The sequence below is a fragment of the Biomphalaria glabrata genome, chromosome 10 (assembly GCF_947242115.1).
Source record: "Biomphalaria glabrata chromosome 10, xgBioGlab47.1, whole genome shotgun sequence".
NCBI lineage: Eukaryota > Metazoa > Mollusca > Gastropoda > Planorbidae > Biomphalaria > Biomphalaria glabrata.
This window is the reverse complement of record NC_074720.1, coordinates 30,221,866-30,246,654: the sequence shown is the minus strand read 5'-3', so window position 1 is coordinate 30,246,654 and position 24,789 is coordinate 30,221,866. Positions and strand designations below refer to the sequence as shown.

At 36.1% G+C, this 24,789-nt stretch overlaps 1 protein-coding gene across 3 annotated transcripts in view; it reads left to right on the top strand.

Moving 5' to 3' along the window:
• The window catches only part of LOC106051751 (ETS-related transcription factor Elf-1-like), a 121,743-nt gene extending 98,552 nt beyond the window's left edge, over nucleotides 1–23,191 (top strand). For 2 of the 3 annotated variants that reach the window (XM_056043037.1, XM_056043038.1), the window contains exons 4-9: nucleotides 13,577–14,264; nucleotides 16,078–16,134; nucleotides 18,586–18,755; nucleotides 18,957–19,086; nucleotides 19,618–19,813; nucleotides 20,595–23,191. In XM_056043037.1, the coding sequence (XP_055899012.1) occupies nucleotides 13,577–14,264; nucleotides 16,078–16,134; nucleotides 18,586–18,755; nucleotides 18,957–19,086; nucleotides 19,618–19,813; nucleotides 20,595–20,697 (1,344 nt within the window). In that variant the 3' untranslated portion in view covers nucleotides 20,698–23,191. Of the gene's footprint in view, nucleotides 1–11,448; nucleotides 11,734–13,576; nucleotides 14,265–16,077; nucleotides 16,135–18,585; nucleotides 18,756–18,956; nucleotides 19,087–19,617; nucleotides 19,814–20,594 lie in introns of those variants that run through there. The other variant, XM_056043039.1, reaches the window with a different exon arrangement.
• Nucleotides 23,192–24,789: the final 1,598 nt, after the last annotated feature.

Genomic DNA, 24,789 nt, shown 5'->3' with positions numbered 1-24,789 from the left:
AGGTCAGATACTATTACTCGTCTTTATGACGAAAATTAAAAAAACAAAAGCGGAAACACACACACACGCAGGCACACACTCAGACGACAGCGTCCAGATTCATTGGCATTTAACATTTATCGAAAAAAAAAAAGATCTTTAAAACTAGGACAGATTACTAACTCTCTGACTTAAAGGAAATATACTCTCGTGTTTCGGTTTCGTCACAACGTTCTTCATCGGACATGACGTGTGATCAGTAAGAAATAAAAAAAAAAAAAACCAAACTGTAAGTCAACACGAGCTCGGGAAACATCGCCTGTCACTGACAGTTCACGTGAGGTTATCTTTTCTTTTGTTTCAGCGGCCTGTGTTGCCATGATTTGTGCTTCTAGTGTACATTAATTATAATCTGTTTTAATTTAAACGTGTGTAGAAATAATTGCTGATCTACGACTTTGGACAAAAATAAAACTGTTGAGAATATATAACGGCTTCTTTAGATCAACTTCAACCACGGTAATGTATTGTTCAAAAACTGTTGAGAATATATAACGGCTTCTTTAGATCAACTTCAACCACGGTAATGTATTGTTCATCTTCTGTACTTCTGCCTGTGTTTTTAATCACGCCGTGAAGGGATCAGTTTATTGTTGGCTATTTTGTTGTTGTTTTTGAGACCGCTATTCCGGACTTGGGAATGTCAGTTTAATTAATTGATCTGTTTACACAGTTCTAGTGAGTATCGAAGAAAACATACAGCAAGCAAGGTTTTTAATGGAGGAGCTCAAAACTTTGGTTATTATCACTAGATCTGTGTTTTTAAATCATTTGTATAAACTATCGTAAGTATATCGTGATATATGTACGAAGATTGAAGCGTTACATTCGTTGCTGTCTAGGGTGCCAATCTATTACGTACGAAGTTGAATATAGATCATAGATTATAGACATTTCTTAAGACTCTGTAGTTCGATGAATTATTATTCTATTAACTAGTTAAGTGTTGAAAGCCAGAGACTGAGTTGTTGTCTTTACAAAGCTTATATCAACTCACAATTACTGTACACTTTTTGTACACGTTGTTTCTTCCCATTCTCGGATCAAAGTGAAACTGTACACATTTAGTTGTTGTACCTAACAAAACATGAATCAGTCCAAAAAAAAATTTGTTTAATTTTTTTTATTTTTTTTTGTATCGAAAAAAGGGAAATAAATGCTACTTTTTGAGATATGTGATTGTATATGTGGAGTTATTCCATTTCTCGGATCAAGTTGAAATTTCGCATAATCATTCAGTCTTTTACAATACATAAATCATTTTAAAAAAACAACAGTTATTTAATCAATTCTAAAGATGGCTGTAAGCTTTGTTTGCGAACATTGGGATAACTATGCCGACGCCCTGTCCGTTGTTATTACTCACGGAAGCACAGTCATACACTCTGCTCGACAATACGCTGCCTACGTGAATACTTTAGGCAAATAGCAGCGTATGCTACACCGCGGGTCAACTAGTATCAAATAATGGCAAAGCTTTCTAATCTTCATTGCCAGTGTGTATTGAAAGTTCAAATATTAATTTTGATTCAACTATGATACTTCACAAAAATGTTGGATTCCCTGGCCATATCTCACTAACTCAATACGAGACTTTTTTCCACGATTTTTGATGCCTGATGGGATACGGAAGTGACTTCCTCTTCGTTCGTCTGCTCTACTCACGGTGTATAAAGAGCGTAGTTAGTTGTCCTTTTCAAGTGGCTGCTGTGACACATTGAGTTGAGCTGGATGCCGTGTTTGCCTGACAAAACGAGACACTTCACAATTTGAGAGTGAAATATTGGTACATGAACTCCCAGCCCTTCTCACTGTTAGAAAACAAAAGTGATTCAATAATTTAACAAGCCAAAAAAAACAAAGATAAACAATATTGTTTTTTGTTTTTAAATAATTCAAGTATGTTGGGGAGGGGGGAAGTAAAAGGAATGGCAGAAAAATTGGGACGGGGGGGGGGGGAGGCGGGGCAAGATGGTGGATTTAAAAGCACTACACTTCCGAAACCCAGGGCTCGAATGCATTTTTACTATGGGCTACTTAGACATCTTGAGTTCAAGCTAATCTACTTAACTTGCATTTAGGACAATTAAAATGTGGTGGGTCGTTGTACAGGCTACTTTGCAGAATGGAAGCAATTAAAACTCAGATTTTAACTTTTTCGTTCATAAATAATTTTAAATATAGGAGACAGGAAATTAGCAATAATTAAAAGCTATTCGTGCATACATTACATGAAAAAAAACAACACCGAACAAAAAATAAAAAGGTGGCTCTGTATTAGAATCACGGAGTCAGACTACAAGATTGTTGCTATGCGGTGATTGGGTTAGAACTCCAGGGCAGAGCTTGATAAACACCTTTAAAAACTTTGAACAGAAAAACAAATGTACGTGACAATTGAAAGGCTAAGGACACTATTTCCAGCTTTCGAGTCACTTTCGACTTTATTTGTAGATATATGTAGAAACACAAGTCACTTTCAACTTTATTTGTAGATATATGTAGAAACACAAGTCACTTTCGACTTTATTTGTAGATATATGTAGAAACACAAGTCACTTTCGACTTTATTTGTAGATATATGTAAAAACACAAGTCACTTTCAACTTTATTTGTAGATATATGTAGAAACACAAGTCACTTTCAACTTTATTTGTAGATATATGTAGAAACACAAGTCACTTTCGACTTTATTTGTAGATATATGTAGAAACACAAGTCACTTTCAACTTTATTTGTAGATATATGTAGAAACACAGGTCACTTTAGACTTTATTTGTAGATATATGTAGAAACACAAGTCACTTTCAACTTTATTTGTAGATATATGTAGAAACACAAGTCACTTTCGACTTTATTTGTAGATATATGTAAAAACACAAGTCACTTTCGACTTTATTTGTAGATATATGTAAAAACACAAGTCACTTTCGACTTTATTTGTAGATATATGTAAAAACACAAGTCACTTTCGACTTTATTTGTAGATATATGTAAAAACACAAGTCACTTTCGACTTTATTTGTAGATATATGTAAAAACACAAGTCACTTTCGACTTTATTTGTAGATATATGTAAAAACACAAGTCACTTTCGACTTTATTTGTAGATATATGTAAAAACACAAGTCACTTTCGACTTTATTTGTAGATATATGTAGAAACACAAGTCACTTTCGACTTTATTTGTAGATATATGTAGAAACACAAGTCACTTTCGACTTTATTTGTAGATATATGTAGAAACACAAGTCACTTTCGACTTTATTTGTAGATATATGTAAAAACACAAGTCACTTTCGACTTTATTTGTAGATATATGTAGAAACACAAGTCACTTTCAACTTTATTTGTAGATATATGTAGAAACACAAGTCACTTTCCACTTTATTTGTAGATATATGTAGAAACCCAATTTAAACAAAACGCAACTCATCACTTTCTATCACTCGACTCCTCTATTCATAACCCCAACCTAGAGGGACTTCTTACTCGTGGTTACATCAGACTTGGTTCAGCCAATAGAAACAAGCACTCATATGGCCTCCTTCATAACAAAGGTTAGATTCTATTCTCTGGTAGATGTGACTCTCTCTTTATCTATCTATCTATCTATCTATCTATCTATCTAGAGCGTTAAGTCCATTGAGCGCAGGTCTCTCTCTCTCTCTCTATCTATCTATCTATCTATCTATCTATCTCCATCTATCTCTCTATCTCTCTATCTATCTATCTATCTATCTATCTATCTATCTATCTATCTATCTATCTATATATCTATCTAGAAGCGTTAAGTCCATTGAGCGCAGGTCTCTCTCTCTCTCTCTCTCTCTATCTATCTATCTATCTCTCCATCTATCTATCTATCTCTCTATCTATCTATCTATCTATGATAAATATATCACTCTATTAGGGAGATATCTAATTTTAATAATAATAATAATAATAATAATAATAATAATAATAATAATCTTTATTATCCGTAAGGAAATTTGTCTTACAATTTGTGCATTGGTATTGGTATTATATCATCAAAGTATGGCTCCTTTTTTCTGCCCGCTTGCAAAACTACAAACTAAATCGTGATTGACGAACCCAAACTCTAAGCACTCCACCAGTGTATGACGGCTATTGTTTGTCGACATTCCATTCATTTTATAGACAAAGAAAAGTAACTCATCTTTTATATATCTTATTGTTTCCCTTGTTGCACAAGGTTTCTCTATAAACACGGATATAAGAACTCCCCCCCCCCCCTCACCTTCTCCATTTTTACCAATTCACATACTAACATACTTATAATTAGACTATAATGAGAAATACAAAACGATGTCAGCGTATCGAGAAGAGGAGGGAGCACTTACTATTATTGTGGAATGAAATGAGATGGACGTGTAGTAGGACATGAGATGGACGTGTAGTAGGACATGAGATGGACGTGTAGTATGACATGAGATGGACGTGTAGTAGGACATGAGATGGACGTGTACTAGAACATGAGATGGACGTATACTTGGAATTGATATGGACGTATACTAGGACATGAGATGGACGTGTACTAGGACATGAGATGGACATGTACTAGGACATGAGATGGACGTGTACTAAGACATGACATGGACGTGTACTAGGACATGAGATAGACGTGTACTGGGACATGAGATGGACGTGTAGTAGGACATGAGATGGACGTGTACTAGGACATGAGATGGACGTGTAGTAGGACATGAGATGGACGTGTGGTAGGACATGAGATGGACGTGTAGTAGGACATGAGATGGACGTGTGGTAGGACATGAGATGGACGTGTAGTAGGAAATGAGATGGACGTGTACTATGACATGAGATGGACGTGTAGTAGGACATGAGATGTAGGACATGAGATTGACGTGTAGGACATGAAATGGACGTGTACTAGGACATGAGATGGACGTGTAGTAGGACATGAGTTGGACGTGTGGTAGGACATGAGATGGACGTGTGGTAGGACATGAGATGGACGTGTGGTAGGACATGAGATGGACATGTATTAGGAAATGAGATGGACGTGTACTATGACATGAGATGGACGTGTAGTAGGACATGAGATGTAGGACATGAGATTGACGTGTAGGACATGAAATGGACGTGTAGTAGGACATGAGATGGACGTGTACTAGGACATGAGATGTAAGACATGGGATGGACGTGTAGTATGACATGAGATGGACGTGTGGAAGGACATGAGATGGACGTGTGGTAGGACATGAGATGGACCTGTGGTAGGACATGAGATGGACGTGTAGTAGGACATGAGATGTAGGACATGAGATTGACGTGTAGGACATGAAATGGACGTGTAGTAGGACATGAGATGGACGTGTACTAGGACATGAGATGTAAGACATGGGATGGACGTGTAGTATGACATGAGATGGACGTGTGGTAGGACATGAGATGGACGTGTGGTAGGACATGAGATGGACCTGTGGTAGGACATGAGATGGACGTGTGGTAGGACATGAGATGGACGTGTAGTATGACATGAGATGGACGTGTAGTAGGACATGAGATGGACGTGTAGTAGGACATGAGATGGACGTGTAGGACATGCAATGGACGTGTAGTAGGACATGAGATGGACGTGTGGTATGACATGAGATGGACCTGTAGTAGGACATGAGATGGACGTGTGGTAGGACATGAAATGGACGTGTAGTAGGAAATGAGATGGACGTGTAGTAGGACATGAGATGGACGTGTAGTATGACATGAGATGGACGTGTAGTAGGACATGAGATGTAGGACATGAGATGGACGTGTAGGACATGAAATGGACGTGTAGTAGGACATGAGATGGACGTGTAGTAGGACATGTGCTGTAGGACATGGGATGGACGTGTACTAGGACATGAGATGGACGTGTACTAGGACATGAGATGTAGGACATGAGATGTTCGTGTACTAGGAACAGGACTCTTTTGGACTGAGAGAATTTGTCTTAATTTTAAATACTTAAATTTGTCAACAGAATTGAATACAACAAATCAATAGGGATGATGGCATTGACTATTCGAACGAGTTTTGAATAGGAGAACATTGATGGAAGATTTATTTGCCCCACTTTTCAAGAGTGTCGACTGTTTGAGTTTGTACATTTTTTGTTTTCGTGTCGTAAGTGTCCTGTTGATAAATCTGTTATAATCGGTTTTGTTCGTTTTAAAAGAGACCGTACCGTTTTTTTTAGGGTTTGTAAGTCCATTGAATTATCCATGAGACTAGATCGAATAGGGAAAGTATTTTAATGAATGTTCGTGACAACAACGCAATGATTTAGGCTGTGTGGCACAAAACGCATGGCCAACTATCAAGGGGACTCGAGTTCGAATCTGACTCGAGCTGACTTGTATTTTTGCTGTGCGGGTTAGTTAAATGAAGCACGGAATTTTTCTCCCAGATACCCCCCTCCTCCCCCCCCCACCCCCATAACATATGTCCACATAAGAGATTGGACCACAGCGCACTGAGCATGTTGTACTATAAGCGTGACATATGCACTATACAAAAGCCATTTCATACATCCCTACATACGCACATAGCCTACATACATACATACATAGCCTACATACATACATACATACATAGCCTACATACATACATACATACATAGCCTACATACATACATACATACATAGCCTACATACATACATACATACATACATAGCCTACATACATACATACATACATAGCCTACATACATACATACATAGCCTACATACATACATAGCCTACATACATACATACATACATAGCCTACATACATACATACATACATAGCCTACATACATACATACATACATAGCCTACATACATACATACATACATAGCCTACATACATACATACATACATACATAGCCTATATACATACATACATACATAGCCTACATACATACATACATACATAGCCTATATACATACATACATACATAGCCTACATACATACATACACACATAGCCTACATACATACACACATAGCCTACATACATACATAGCCTACATACATACATAGCCTACATACATACATACATACATACATAAATAGCCTATATACATACATACATAACATAGCCTACATACATACATACGTAGCCTATATACATACATACATACATAGCCTGCATCGGAGCTGTGTATCAAGGATTGGCCTCTTTAGTCACACAAGAGGTTGCAAAGGGAAAAGATCGTCTCTCGAGACGTAAAATGCCACAGAGAGATACATACATAACCTACGTATTTGAGAAGACTTGAAGACTGCTCAGGGAGCTACATACCTTGTCTCAGACGAAGCCGTTGTCTACGTGACGGTTGATTTTGTTGTATTTTAATTGTGTCTTCTTTGCCACTCGTAGTCTTTTGTTTCTATATTAATATGTATGTGCCGCGGCCACTGTAAGAGTTTCTATATCAATGTGTATGTGCCGCGGCCACTGTAAAAGTTCTATAGTTGTCTCATTTAGAAGACAGTCTCTGTCTGGTGCTCCTCTCTATCCTAGTAAGAGTAAGCTAACGCCTACGATTGTCTTGGAGTTGGTGGTGGACCACTGCCCAGTATCTACGTACTTTCGGAGAAAACTACAACGCACTATCGCGCCAGTGCAGAGAGGACGAGGAAATAGTAGATTATATTTCCGTAGAATGTCGAATTGCTCAGTAGAGGACCCGATTTTTTTTAGAGCGATTCAAACTTCGATGCAAGATGACGCCTCTACACAGAGGACGGGAACTTACTGGATCACATTTTCGTGCGGAGGTCAAGGTTTTCATAGTTAGAGAAAACTGGTTCATAGCCTGCGTCCGGCTATGTACGGGACGGTTCGCGACATTTTGGTAAAGCCGTTTTTGCGCTGTGGTCGTTTTGGTGCTAAATATGTAGACATGTAGTAAATTAATTTGAATAGTCTTTCAATAGTTACATGTTTTTGCTGTGTATGTATATTTCTTTTACAAATAAGTGCATCTTGGCGTGTAAACTTTTTCAGTGAGAACATTATAAAAAAATAGTACCGGCACGTAGTCTCTTAACGAAATCTAATTTCATATCTGAGCACGGAACGCCTCTATTTCATCATTTGGATTAATTTCATCATTTGGATTATTCTGGCAAAAGCGTGTTTCCTATGGCATACGGTTATTGCACCAACACGAGATAAATTACTTAAAAACCACAAAAACCATTATTTTCTCAGTGATTGAGTTTGAGTTCGAAACTCTTTCTTTCACACTGCCCATTACGCTAGAAGTGTAGAAGTTTTCCAATAAATAATACTATTCCAACCACTAAGAGTTGGGTTGCTTCTATTGCAACAACGATATAACGCAGAAGAAAGACAATTTTCCGACGCAATGAGATCTTTGCCTTTAATACTAGAATATCTATTTGGTATGTCACTATGTTCATCCTCGCGTGTTCCAACGCGTCATCTCTATATTAAGATTTTGTTTTAGGTCATTGTCTAACTTTTGTATCCTGACATATTTCTGACATTGCATACATTAACTAATGACTAAAAAGAGAAAGATAAGATAATTTTATTGGTCCAAACAAATTCAACTTTGTTACAAATCACACTTCAGCATTACTACTAATTCAAACATCACAAAACACACATGCACACACAGACACAAAATGCTCACACATTAACTAGTTTTTATTAACTAACGGATTGCATGGCTACCTTGCTTGTGTGGTATGCGCTCTGGGCTGTCGCTTCAATAGTCCCGGGTTCGAACCCTGTCATCCTCCCCGCCGTCCTGCTGGTGGTTAGGGCTAGAATGTAATAGTCTTCAATTCTGAAGTAACATCTGAAACATGTAAAACAAACAAAGCCAACAGATTAAACTCAACTGTCCATCGACTTTTTTTTTCCTCTTAGAAATGTTTAAAAGATTCTCGTTCGTCATGTTCATCAATAATATTTCTTAAGTCCAAACGTGACCTGACCTAGATCTACCTCAAATCACCTCATACAACACAATCCGCTGTCTATTTATAAAAGAGGAGTTCTTCAGTATCGCTACTCTAGAGGGTATCTTTGTTGCATGAATTTGTGCCTGGGCCAATTTTGTAAAATTTATATTGCGTCATAAAGAAGTTTTTACTTCCTGGACTATCCCGGAGAGTCCTTCCATAGAAGCAATCCAATTAGTAATTTCGGAAAATTTTATTGGAATATACAGTAGTTATGTTTCTAAGTAGTCCACTGTAGATCCGTGTATAGTATTATGTCACGCAATTGTTTCATGGGGTATGAACGTTTGTAAAGTATTTCAAATTCAATAAATTTTATGTAAAAACATCAATGAAATCCCCCCTCCTTCCCCCCTCCTCCCCCCAAAAAAAATATTGTTGAGCAGCCTCCATTTCGGAAAAGCCAATATTGTTTTTGTGCCGACTGTCTGTCCGTCTATCTTTCTGTTACGTTTTGATCTAAAAGAGAAAACGCGCTATTGTCAATCCGATTTCAGCACTGTTTGTATGTAGCTCAACATAAGGACAAAATAGCATTTCGCTTCTAAAAAATAAATAATTTAGCAGTGATTCCAAACCTACGACCTGCGGGGCATATCCTGTCCCAACAAACTCTACCCACATTGAATATTAAAGACGCAGAGGATCATTTCCATTGGACGATTTTGTGACATGTCTCTGCTCCTGCTATGGCACGATTAGGAATGTATTATATGTTTTAAAGAAGGTTTCATTTAACTGCGGAGCGCCTTACAGTCCCCAGGCTGTCAAAGGTTTAAAACTATTGAGATAAACAAACTATGCTCATCAAGTTTTATGGACTGGGCTAACCCACGATTCTGCTCACTCATTTAAATACGCTATTACGAGGAAATCTATGGCGCATCTCTTGTCTCCAGAGACATATTTAATATATGCATGACCAAGGCCGGCCTTATGCATTGGTAAAGTAGGCAGCCGCCAAGGGCGTCCGATTGATAGGGGCCTTAGGACTCAAACAAGTTTTTTTAAGAGAAGAAATAGTCACACTTGTTTTTTGTTTCGCTGTATATTTTTATTTTTGCTATTTAATTTCGCCTAAGGCCTACAATTATCTGGTTTATTGAAAGACTACTAAAGCAAACATTCACTATTAGAAAATATAAGAAGACCTAAACTAAACGCCCTAGTAGTAGATCTAAATGTTTGCTGTAGGTGGGAGACACACATCTTGAGAATTGAGGATTTTGAGTTAAAATTTGTTATTCGGAGGAGGGGTGGCTTAGCGGGAAAGCGCTAGACTCCCAAACCGGGGATGCCTCTGAGTCCACCCAGCTGGGTACCTGACATTCGTTGTGGTAAAGTAAATGTGGTTGGGTGGACTAAGGCACCCGAAATTAAACATCCCCGTCTTCACCAGGATTCGAACCCTTAACCCTCGGGTCCGAAAGCCAAGCGCTTTACCACTCAGCCACTGCGACTCTTTGTTTGTATATTCCAATGTAAAGAATGTTACTGGAGACAATATGTGCATCTCGGCTGTTTTTATGCATACAAGTTTCCGTCGAGTAACTTGACAATATTTTACATCAACTTTCATTGATTTCCTCCACCACTGTCAAATCAGGAGTCCTCGTTGCCCCAGGTTTAAAGATTTTCAAACAACACAACCGACTCGAACCCAAAAGTTAAGTTATTGGGGGCGCTTTGCTACAACCATTGAGATCTAGTTCCCAAATAATTCTCATGCAACTGGTACATGTATTCAACTTCATACATATGCAAAATAAATTCTAAAAACAAAGTACTGTCATTCTTTCCAGCATTGTATTTCAACAGGCATGCGCACTGCAGTGGGTTACCCCAGCACTGACCTATATCCTCCGAATATCCTTTATTTTCCCCACTCCATAACTATTCACTGCATAAATATTACACCCTCCACCCCTCTCCCGATTTGTTTCCACACATACTTAAAACAGACATTCTCCTTATCTTACCCCCAGGTGGCCCCCACCATTCCTGCCACGACCTTCACCAAAACACCCCACGACAACAGCACCACACACACTGGACACCCCAGCCCCCCCCCCCACCACTCGTTTTAAAATGAAATCACAATTAGATATTTTCCCCCCTCTCCAGTCCACGTAGTGCAATCTCTCTCTCTCTCTCTCTCTCGCTCGCTATGACACACACACACACACACACACACTCTGTGTGGATATACTCAATTCGTGTTGGTCTTCCCTCCTAGTGTGATATAAATATAATGCGGTTTTTACCTGAGCTATTTTTGGCAACATTTTTAAAAAAGGGGGATTTTAAGTCTTGGTGTCGTGTGCAGACCCAAACATGCAGGTTTTTCCTCTACTTCGAGTTCAACACAATGAAAAAGAGAGAGAGAGAGAGAGAGAGAGAGATAGGGGAGGGAGAGAGAGAACACATTTTTTTGGGGGGTAGCCTATTATATAAAGTCAAAATCGAGCATTCACCAACACTCAGTGTATTTGAGATGAGTTCCCCCAACACCCTGTCCACTTCAAGAGAGTTCGTGAAAACACCATCAACATTTCTGGGTATTTAAAACGGACGTCTTCTAGTGCTCTAGTTATTCGCTTCACTTTGCTCATTTTGGAGTATTCGCACGTGTTTATGTGTATGGACCCTGTACTCTAAACAAGACTAAGTCAACACTTCAACATGGTATGTTCATAATAAAATATGGTGATTTCTGTTTAAGTCATTATTATTTTTTTTTTTTAATTTTTTTTTTTTACTTGCAGTTATTAAGCCATTTTGGAATAATTATTTAGAACTTTAAGATTAAACAAAAAACAACAACAACAACAACAACAACATAAAAATAACAAATTGCTGTCGATGTAGACTCACTGCTTGTAATTGTGGATTTCTTTATAACGTCACTTATTCATATACTGCCCCATTAGCAAAATATCACATTTTCAATATATTTAAGTGTTCAATGAATTTCTTTTCGTCCATTTCATCGCAACAAAAAGCTCTCTATATAATGAATGCTAATTATGGTGGCTCTTATTTATCCAACGTACATGTCGGTTGTGTTGGGTATATCAGACTATGGTCTACTGTTGCTTTTATTGCAGCGTATGGTCTACTGATTTTTTAAAATAATTTTGTGGTCAATCTTTTGCAGGTCCACATATGCCTTGAGAATAACAGATATATTTACCAGTGCGAGCCTATGAATCACGGCCCTCCCCCTTCCTTAGCTAACTCCACGCTCCATACCTGCTCCGTTGTGTGTCATATATATGTGCATGTCCTCCATACCTGCTCCCAAGTGACAGACCGGTGCATTTAATTGTTCTGCTCTGTGACCCTATGCGAATAGTGGCCTACGCTAAAATAATTTACAGCACAACACGGTCCGTGTAGGCTGAATTGTGTATGGGGACATTACCTGAGAGTTGTCCTCCATAATTGTTGTTTTGTTAATAGTACAATACAAACACATTGGTTAGAATCCTTTACCTCCCTTGGATTTATTAAAAAACAACCCGTTATACTTAAGGACTCTTTACTACTTATATTGTGTTTACAATTTTTTTTTTCTGTGTGCTTTTAGCTGTGCAAGGGGGGGGGGGGGGGCTACACGGTACAAGCACAATTGACAGCACACCCAGGTCTGCTGTCACGTATCGCATTGCTCGGCAACATTACATGTTGTTTTTTTTTCCTTTCTGTCTCTCCTCGGTATAAACTCTTGAAAAATAAAAAACAGGGGACGGAACTCGTATCGTGCTGTGCATTTCTGTACGCTGTGAGAGTTTTGACGTTGCTATGTAAAGAGTTTCAGCTTTTTTTTCTAAAAATGATATTGCCATTGTATATGTTTGTTTTAATGCTAGAGGTTATAAACATAGCCAATACAACTAAACACATTATTGGACCCCCTTCCCTCCAACCCCGTGTAGTGATTGTGGTTTTTAATATTCACGTACGTATGTAATCTCGCCCTGTGTTCTAAATATAAGATTATATAGATCAACATCCAGTGCTGTAAAGTGGTATACAATTGAATGTATAATATTTGTTATTTAACTTGTCACTTCTAGAAAAAAAAAAAACTTTTGGGAAAGTCTTCCGCATTCTTGTTATAAGTATCTGATAACACCTGGTTTTAATCATATAACACTTTGTGTTGTGATAAATACATATCTTTCCTATGTTATAATTAGGCCATAGGACTTACAACTGTAAATAGACAATCGTACACCAATTAACTTTCACAACTTTACCTTTGTCGAAATATTATAAATATGGTAGTTGTGATGCAAGGGAGATAACTCAAATAATAAAAATGTTAAACTTTATCGTAAGAGTTATTGGCCTTTAATAAATCTCTTTAGTAAGAACTAAGGAAGAATATTCGTGTGGATACATGATAAAGCTGGCAAAGATATTGTTAAATGTTTTATATTTCAAATTTTTCTAACGAATTTAGTTTATAAAAATATTAAAAAATATATATTTTATTATATTTATATATTATTTTTTTTTACAGATTGAGACAAAGCCTCTCCATTGCACACTACTGAGGACGTCAACCAGTAACTTCAACTATCAGACTTCAGTTGATGCCAACGTGTTCCACGAACATAGCTATAACAACCAGAGCTCTGAGAGCCAGGACTTTCTCTTTCAAGAACCTCCGTGTAAACGAGGGAATACCGTGTCCCCACTTTTCCCAGTGACTTACCGTGACCACCACCGGTCAGCGTCCTCGTCTTCGTGTTCAGGGTCAGACTTTTTGTCCCCGGTCCAGTCCAGCCCACCAACGTCGTCGTGTTCACAGGAGCCTTTCTTCGCCTACCCCGGCAGCCATCCATCCACGAAGCAGCGTTCGCAAGGCTCATACCCTCGCCAGTTCAGCCACACCGAAAGGCAGCACTGCTGCCCGGGCACCTCCCTCTTCACCGACAAATGCTCCCTCAGTAGCCTCAGTGACGACCTGTGCGCTGACCTGGCCGACATAGACATCGAATTTTCCCACACAGCCATGAACAACGAGCAGCTGTTGCCTTCCATTGACACTTTCTGCCCGAGCCAGTACATCCAAGCCTACGATGACCCGTTCCAGCAACAAAGTTTGCTCGAGATAAGTGACAACATCAGTGACAGTGGAGTCAGTAGAAGCGACAGTCGAAGCAGCGACGAAGAGGAGCCCAGCCCTTACATCAATTTAACTTCATGTAAGTTGAGTTCTCTTGAAACGTCAGTCGCATAATTGACTGGAGTCGTGCGGAGTCTAACGACTGCAAGCGCTAAAGATTTTTAAACACTTTTTTTTAGACCCCCTCTAGTGTATATCTTAGAATGCCACAACCAATACTGAGTCGAGGTTTAAACACTTTATTTACCGTGGTATCTGAGAGGTAAAGCACTTATATTACGAACCGAAAGGTCCCAGGGTCGAATCTCGGCGATTACTAGGATTTTAATTGCGGGATTTTTAGGATTTCACCCAACGCTAATGGGTACCTGACTTTAGTTGGGGAAAATGAAGGCGGTTTGTCGTTGTTCTGGCCATATGACACCCTGCTCGTTAACTGTCGGCCATAGAAACAGATGACCTTTACATCGTCTACCATTAGATCCCAAGGTCTGAAAGAGCAACTTGACTTATGTGAACGCAAACATTTTCTATGCCGTCCATCTATTTCTTGTTACCATTTAGTCTAATCAGTAATACCCATCCAGTCACGTGACCACAGGGCATGTCTCATCAAAGGGTATCCAATTTGTGTGTGAAGTTCGTTTATTTAAACTTGAACAAATAACTTCAGATTTTAAACAAGTCACAAAAGAATCGCATTAACATTAATCGTATAAGAAGGATAAATGTCTCGTGCACACAGGCGTAGCTAGGATGGAGAGGGGAGGCAAATGAGTGGGGTTTTTAATTAAATATTAAATATTACGAAAATTGCAGGTGCCCCCAAAGAGGTCAAGCTCCCAGACCCCCAAATGATGGCAAATTCCTAGCTACGCCACTGCTCGTGCATGTAAGAAGATATCCAAACAACTTTATCATTGTCCAATGAAACATGCAACATTGATCACGCCTTTTAAGAGAATCGACGTAGAAGACCCCATCTCTCCATATGTTTCTTTCTGCAGAGTAAGCCTCAAATATTTACTCAACAGTGAACCTCGGAGCAAGAGTCTGTTCATTTCAAATAATTTTAAAATAATTTCTTAAAGGACACTGCACGAAGCTGTCGTAAATTGAGACTATTGCGAGGAGAGATACAGATCTAGAAGCTGAAACAAAAATAACCATAAATAAAGGCTGAGCCATTTAGTGTGTTACTTCCCTTACCAGGTCATGGACCAATCCTAACAGAACTCAATCTTCCTTTATTCTATAAGCTACACTTCCAAAAATGTAGAACAATGATTAAACACAGATTATATACAATTAGATTCGCTTCATGTTTAGATAAATATATCCAATAAGCGGTACAGTTTAGGCATCCATTTTGTTTGAAACTAAACTCTTATAGGCCTACCCTTACCGTATAAGTTAATTTATTTAAGTAAAGTTAATTTCTCACGACATGGCCTAAATTGTACCGATGTGTCAAAAAAAAAAAAACTCAAAAACTCAAGTTAATTTCTCCAGTCAATTCATATACAGATAACACAAGAACTTTAACTAATATGCTCTTAATGAAACCTTTATAACAGGGCCGGCCTTAGGCATAGGCAAACTAAGCTGTCGCTTAGGGCCTCTAATAAGTGGGGACAGGACTCTAACAACAATTGTTTTAGAGAAAAAATAGCGAAAGCATTGCTCGATGTTGTTGGATTACACTAGGTTTTTAAAAAATTGCGAAATTTTATTTTTTTACAGTTTATTTTTTACTTTTCTATTTCAATTGGGGCCTCTAAACAACTAAGGCCGGCCCTGTTTGTAGGGCCTACTTCCATACTAAATAAAACATATAGTTCAATAGTACTAGGATTATCTAATTCTTTGTGTTTATTTCTTTCTGCATACAGTTTCTGACTTCTATCCTGATGAATATTATAATAATTCTGAATTCCACACAGAAAACGGTAAGTTGATGAACTATTTCTGTCAAAATAACAAGTTATAGGCCTACTATCAAACTAATACAAATACCTATTATTGCTAATTTAATTCATTGAGTTCAAATGTATGAGACCTGGGGGGGGGGGAGGAGGAGGGGACGAAGGGGGTGTTATATGAGGGACAGTTCCTGATTTTCATGCGAGGTTTTCATGATGACATCCGATAAAGCCTAACAATTGTGAAAGCTAGGTTACAGTATGGTGCTGGTGTGGTCAATTAACTAATTATGGTACTGTCTGTCTTTCTGTCTATCTATCTATCTATCTATCTATCTTTTTGTCTGTCTGTCTATCTATTTCTTTGTCCTTCCGTCTGTCTGTTTGAATAGGCCTAAGCGTTATATACATATAGCCTAAATTATGTTCTAAATTATTTAAGATATGGTTCCTAGTGCTGGTGTGCTAATGCTTCATTCGGAAAGTACGGAGTACTTATGGTCCCCAGTTAAACTTTGCCCGCATTCACCATTGACCTGCCGTCATACAGAAAGAAACGTTTGAAACTTAAGAGAAAACTATATTTAAAAAAAAAAATAATCCGAAATTGTTGAATGGGGGGAGGGGGAGGGGATGGCTTCATCACGTTATTAAAGATGCTTTACAAATATTTATAGGCTACTGTAAAGTCCTGTTCCCTGTGAGATCCTGTGACTGTATTGTGTAATATCGGACAAACCACATTTCGTTTATTTTTCCTGCTTTCTTCGCATTAAAATCTTATATTAGATCTAGATTCCATATCTAATTACTTAAAAGGCAGTTTTAAAGATGTAAATCTAAATAAATCTACAAATATATATATCTGTAGATTTATTTGGATTTACATTTGTATTTTCTTTAACGGATTTGGCGTTTGCGATACTGTCGGTAATCGCCGGGGATCCGCTTGTTTATTACCAAATTTTAATATTAAGAGTGCCTTCCCTTTTATCCTATTCGTCAACACTTCAGAAGAAGGCGAATATGTATGACAGGCTGCAACATGTGTTCATGCTGTCCTGAGCCCTTAGATTTAAGGATAGATAGTAAAAAATCACCATCTAATCACATACTATACAACAACAACTTCCCAGGTAACGTTAAACTTGTGATTTCGTTTTAAAACTATAAAATAGGTTACCATTCCATAGACTTCATAGAGACATTTCCGAGCAGGAAGTGTGTCGTTGTGTCACATACTGACGTACAGCGCTACAGCAAAAGTAGATCTGCTGTCAAGTTTTCTAGGTCTAATAATGGGAGTGGTCGGCTTGAACTTAAGTTTCTATACAATAGTTTTCGTCAAACTCTTCTGTATTTTTTTTTTATATTGTTCATTTCCTTTTTAAAGAAATATATTGTCATTGTTTATTATTAGTCATAATTTATTAATTAGATCTAATCTAGATTCTAGATCTATGTAGATCTAATATTTAAATATTATTATATTATATATAAATATTAGATTTTAGATCTAGATCTAGTAATATAATTATAAATTATATTAATTATAATATTTAGAATAGAATCTAATAATGTAGATTATATATTAATTTATAGATCTATATAGACTTAGTAAGTTTAGAATTTAGATCTATTAGTTATTAGTCAGACAATTATGAAATCTAGATCTAGTAATTTAAGTTTTTAAGTAACATAGTGACTGTCATCTAATACTACTAATAGTCCAAATATAGAGTAAATAACCATCTATTCTATTTATCAATATAGAGAATATAGACTAATAATATTTAGATCTAAATATAATATTTAATAATATAGATATCTAGATCTAGTCACCAGTTTAGTGACAGTCTATCACTCTTTTAGATGAAATCTAGATCTAGAAAAAGCTTAGACACTATTCTAATTATGTGACATATACTAGATTAGATCTAGCAGAATCTAGCTAGAGTACTAGACAGTTTCTGAATAAAATAAATTCAATGATATCTATGATTATGACTATCACAATATAGATAGATCTATAATATATCTCATATATAGATAATAAATTAATAGCATATTATTATAATTTATAAATTATAGATCTAGATCTATAATAGTTGATCTAGAATTCTTGTCAATTCTAGTCTAGATCTGAACTTGAATATATAACAGCACAGCAATGTCAGCAGTTATACTCCAGACTTTTTAAAATATAGATCTTGTTCTTGAATCCAAATTCAAAGATGCAGAAATCTATAGATCTAGATTCAAATCTAGATTATAAAATATTGAAATATAAAAAATTTATTCCAGAAATAGAATCAAAAATCAATTTCACTTTTTTTATTTTTAATTGGCAATATTAGACCAATATGAGATTATTACAATGGTTATTTGAGAGTTTTTCTGAAGTATATTAATTTTCTTTCAAATGTATAACAATGAACTATCAATTAATTAAATTTTTCTTTTTTTTTTTTAATACAGAGGTTTATGATAGTCCCTTTGAATTTGGTTCCTTCCCCCCAACTACATATATCCCACGCTATCAAGACCAACAGCAGAACTCACCTCCCAGTGAAGATGATGGCTTTTATGAGGACTGCCCTCCCAGCATTCCAGATGCGGCCTCATTACCACTCTTTGATCAGCTTCAGGTATGTAGTGGTGATGTACCTTTTATGTAGGCAAAGTGTCAACGCTTTCTACATTTCATTTCAAAAAGAAATACCGGAAATATTGTATATCTTTTTGTAATTTCTTAAATTTTTAACTTTAACTTTCTTTTTATTTTTTTTCTGAATACTGCTCTTCTTTATCCACTTGAGTGCTAAAAAGACTTTCTTTTTATCTTGCAGAAATCTGAGACAAGATGTGCTTCTGAGAGGAGGAGAATTTCAACGAGTTCTAACAAGAAAAAACATATTACACGTGACTCCCCATGTTTAGAAAAAGAGAGACGAAAGCCTGGCAGAAAACCAGGACAAGGTGTGTTGAAATACAACTTTTTGTTAAATCATAATTATTACTTTGTAATAAACTTTGGGAAGGGGGGGGGGCTTGGCAGCTTAGTGATAAAGCGCTTGAACTGCGTACCGTCACAAAAAAAAGTTCTATATATATGTGTGTGTGTGTGTCAATATTACTCTCATTGAGTGTGTCTGTGTAATGCTTGTGTTGACTCCCTGAGAGCGCTTTCCTGCACACTGCTCCTCATAAAGAAATTGTTTGGGAAGTCGATTTTCTGGCATATGATCTTCATGTCCCATCCATGGCTATGATAACTTTGTTAACCATGGGCCACTGAAACAAATGACCTTTACATCATCTGCCCTTTAGATCGCAAGGTCTTTTACTTTTTTTTTTATTATATTTTATCTCTGTGGGTTATACTAAAAACTGTCAAATGAATTATATTATTATGTGTTTTTTTGTTTTTTTTTGTACTTATTTAATAGTAATTTAAAAAAATAGCATCTTATGATTGTTTTAAAATGTTTTTTTTTTCCCTCTTTGTAGTATCTAATGTATTACATCTGTGGGAGTTCATGAGAGATTTATTAAGAAGCCCTAACAACCAGGGTATCATTGAATGGATATCAAAACCAGAAGGTGTGTTTCGAGTGGTGAACTCTTCTGAAGTGGCTCGTCTCTGGGGGGAAAAGAAGAAAAACAAGAAGAAGATGACCTATGAAAAACTCAGCAGATCTCTCAGGTTTGTTTTTGTTTGGTGTTAATCCAGAACTTGTTTGGCAGATATGTAGACTCCATACCTTACATTTTTTAGATAGAATCCAGACCTTTTTTTTTTCAGAAAATGATTTTTTTTAAATGCTAATTATTGACTACAGCCATGAGCACTCTTATGTAGAAATAGATTTAATGTTTAAAAAAAGAATATTGAACAAAATTCTTTGTGTTAAAAAAAAAATGAGAGAAATACAAGTGGTCCTACTTCGTTAGTGCCATTAGAACATGCATACGATTGCCTGAATCAGTTAGGAAAACCAATGACTTAGTAGAATTTAAGTCTAATTAACTTGCAGCATTAAATTAATTCATGGATATGTGAAATTATCTTATCTTCTGTTTTGAAGGAACATCTGTAATTTTTAAGATATGTTAAGATAAATAAGTTAATGTAGAAATTCTCATTATTTTTCATAAATCCTACTCACTAACTTTGGTTACCTGACAAAAGTTAGGGAAGTAAGGTTGGTTGGACTTTGTGCTTGCCACATTTCTCCTTGTGAACCTTTGGCCTTAGAAATAAATAAGCTTTACATCATCATCATCCCCATTGATCGCAAGGTCTGAAAGGAGTTTACATCTTCACCAATTAATATAAGATGATTTTATTGCGTAGAATTTACACAAAGTTTGCAAATATGAATATAGTATACTTTATTTGGATTTCTATTGGTTAGTATTGTGATGCATAATTTAGATTATTTACTTTTATTGGGACTCATTTTTCCATTTCTGTTTAATTACAGGTATTCAAGGCTCGAAGGCTATTTCTCTGATCTCCCCAAAGACAAAAATTATCCTAAAAAGTTGTGCTTCAAATTTGGTCCCAAATCCAACAATTGGCACTAAAGACTTCAACTCCACACTCAGCGTTCATTCCTCAAGCAACATTTCATTCTGATGATCACATTACAATCTCACAAGATCTGTTACATAATATTTTTTTATGTACATAAAAAAACTACTCCTCAATCGTACGTGTACTGTCATTGTAAGTGTTAACATGAAATGTTCTATTGTGTGTGATGATCAGTAGAGATGAGCAACGACCTTTAGTGTTCAGTTGGCTTCAAATGTTTCTTGATAGCTTAGTTTAGAGGAGGTAAACAGTTTGTTAATCATTATGATGCTCATTGTATATAATCTATATTCCATTATATTTTTTTATTGGTCATATATTTTTTTGAGATGTAAATCGACAAGAACTTATATCAAGTACAATGATACTTCTGTAATGCATGTACATAGAATAATTTTTGTTCCATCTGCTTATTGCACGCGGTGCATGTGTTTGCATAATTGTTTCATTAATACGGTAAGAAAGCATTATAAAGGAGTTTGTTAACTTACAGTCTATACAAAGTCCCTCTACCATAATGTATCTTTGCTGCTATTGTCAGCTATAGCTGTATTAATCCTATTTTTTTCACTAAGCATTTGCTTGTGTTTGTAGAAAGAATATTTTTTGTTGACAAGGCTAATCTTTGGAGGCTAGTTCAATAGACACTTTCACGTAATGTTGACTTTTATAATCTTGTTCTAGTTCTTCCTTCCATGTGTTTGCTTCTCACTGGCATAAAATATTCGTATAAATATTAGATGTTTTGTGCCATATCTTATAAGGATGAATTTTAGTTGGGGACATAGTATGATTTTAATATCTGTAGATTTTTATTTTTTTGTTCCAAAATCCAATTGTTAACATTCTTTTTCGACATTGTGATATTATACATTCGACTTCCCAAATTTTTACCTTTTAAAAATCGATAAGCTAAACAATAGAAATAAAATTCTGTTGAGTGTGTGCTTTTGTTACTTCTAGCCTGATTCTGATACTGTGTTAAAGAGTTTCCTTTATGATGTACAGTCCGTTGTGTACGGATGGAGATGATACAGAAAAGTACATATGTTTGTTCATTTAGCCTGTGATTATTTAAAACAATGTAGATATAACTTCCCAGCTGCCATGATGTTATGTGTGTCTGTTTAGCTTTTTCAATAAAGTTATAGCTGCTGTGAGTTGTAAGTTAAGTATGTGTTATCAAAACAAAAACTTGTTTTAAAGTGTTCATAAATATTATACAAAATAAATTTATATATATTTATCTATTGTTTTCATGTGGGCTGGCTGCAACAAGAGATGATCGAAGAGTCACAAGTGGTATTGTTTTATTTATTTCAAAGACTTGCATGTAAATATTAACCTATTGCGAAACATTTTCTATTAGTAGAAAACCACCCCAACGCATAATATTACTTAATTGTACACTGTTATTACTCTTTGCAAGATGTATGTAGTGTTTCTTTTTTAAATTCACAAAAGCCGAAGAAGCATTAGTTGCGTAGATACTCTTTGATAAAAAAAGGTTTCCCTTTATTTAAATAATTAACCAATAATATTGTTACATGAATATGTCCTTTCGTGTAATAGAAATCTGTCTTCACAAGTTGAGATAGGTTTACGTAGCTACAAAATGTTTGATGTCCAAACCTTCCCATGGTTCTATGCAATCATCTCCTGAACTGTATTTTTTATATCTCTATATTTGTATATTGTCTTTATCATGTCATACTAATACATTCCATTCAGCCATCTATGAACTTCCAGCTGCCTTCTTCCAGTTTCTTTTCTTTTTTTCTTCAATAAGTTTTTGTTCTGCTTTTAAAATAATTTATTATTTTGACTTGTTCCTGCCCCCCACCCTCAACTGACGCACTCTTTTAAAAAATGTTTTTTTTTTTACTATTGAACATAAATTAAAATAAATTTATGCTGTATAAATTTATTTTAATTTATGTTATGTCTGGAATAAGAGAGGATTGCAGAAAAAAGATTAGCATCACAATGAGCTAATACATTAGTGTCAGTGAGTGAATGAGCTTGCTTGCCAAGGGCTGCAGCTGATCACCAAGCCTTTGTTTTATTTATTTGTAGTGGAGTTCTTTCCCTCCACCTCATTTGTTGCTTTATTGTCATACCTATTTTGTGTTTCAACTTTACATTCATTTATAATCCATCTATAAATGTTTTTTTTTTTGGTTTTTGTTCTGTTTTTTTCTTCTTTTGTTAAATCTTCAAAAAAAACTAAATATATACATACTGGTATATATATATATATATATATCATTTGAAAAAAATTGCTTGTAGCCCTCACATCCCAATGATATTCTTTTGTTAACATTTTGTTCTCTACCATGTGTCAGTGTGATCCAGTGCTCATTTAGATGACTGCTTCTGCCTTTGATAAATAATGTCTTGTTTGTTCTTATTCTTCTATATTCAAATATAACAAGAAAAATTGTTTAAAAAAAAAAAAAAGCAGCAAATAAAAAGTTAAAATGACGAATGTGTTTATTTATATATTGTCTATGTGTTGTTTAAACTGATTTATAGTATAGAGTAGTGTTGTTGAGGATATTTCAGGTTCTCGAAGTTGGCAAGCAGTTACAAAAATGTAAGCAATGAATATATACATATTCTATGTAGACGTGTTTTACGTGATATAATATATATATATATATATAATGTTGCTATCCTTAAAACATTTTTGCTTTATTTAAATGGCGAAAACAAAACTTTTCCCGGAATATTTTCTTGTGGCAATGGTCGCGTTTTCTGGAGGTCGAGTTTTGTCCCCTTTTATTATTTTTAGATTCGACTGCTGGAGCTTGAATGGGTGACACACTTCCTTGTGTGTAAGGATAGCAATAAAAGTTGTGGGGGAAAGCTACACATGAACTTTAAATGTACTATAACTCTTCAGATCTTTGGTGGGAGGGGGGGGGGAGTGAAATATTTTACTACAATTGAAGTGTATTGAAAGTATTTTCCTATTATAAGCCTAGAAGTGGGAGGTGTCTCTACTTAGAAGAAATATTTAATTTTAAGAATAACAAGAGGAACCAAACTACAAATAGAAACATGGGTTTTATTGAATAGTGCTACGAAATGTATTGGGGAGTTTGTGTCATTCCAATGTTAGCCCATGGGGCCTGTGTTTATCGTGTAAGGGGTGTAAGGGATTTTAAAAAAAAATGTTTCAGACGTTCCTTAAGAAAGGGAGATAATTAACACACTCTAGCTCAAATCTTCTTCAGGATGACAGGGAAGAGGGCAGGGTTTGAACTCGGGAGCCTGACGACCGTAGCCCAACGCGCATACCACACGATCAGGCACTCATCCGTTTCGATATCTTGTAATATGACAAAATCTTTGGAAGCATTCTTTGTGCTTCGCCAGCTCCTGATGCTTGGTGTACTGCTAGTCTACAGCCTCTACTGCACATTTACGGAAGTGAACAAAAAAAATCTATTCACACACACACACACAAAGGAAAGAAATGTAAACCATTTTGTTGCTTGTATGGGGAAAGCCTTCTATAGTTAAATAATTGATTTTTTTTGGGATGTTTTAGATCCTGTTACAGATGAAAAAGCAGTCACGACTCTTCTAATGGGATATACATAGTCTATGTGCTGAGTTACTCCAACACAATTACTTCCGTGTAGTCCAAGTGTACACTGTGTGTTGGTCTCTACCGAAGTCAAGAAATAATAACAGGGGAAATAACTAGGTCTAGTCTTTCTTGTTTCGTGACTAAGTTATAAAGTACGTTTAGGGTTACTATTTGTCAAGTTCAGCGGTTCTCAGAACGTTCGCCTACAGTGCAGGTACACTACAGTGGTCTCCACAATCAAATGTCATACGCAGATTTGGTGGTGCCTTTAAATCTATTCCAACTCACTGCTAGGATACATTGAAGAAACGCAAGGTCCAATATAATTCTCTTGAGTTGAAAGCACTCAAACTCAGATCAACAAAAGAAACAAACCAAACTATACATCACAATGATAACTCGGCTGACATCAACAAAAATGTAGTTAAACTATAACAAAGTAGCGGTACATATTGTTATAACACTTCATGGCACACCGCCATTC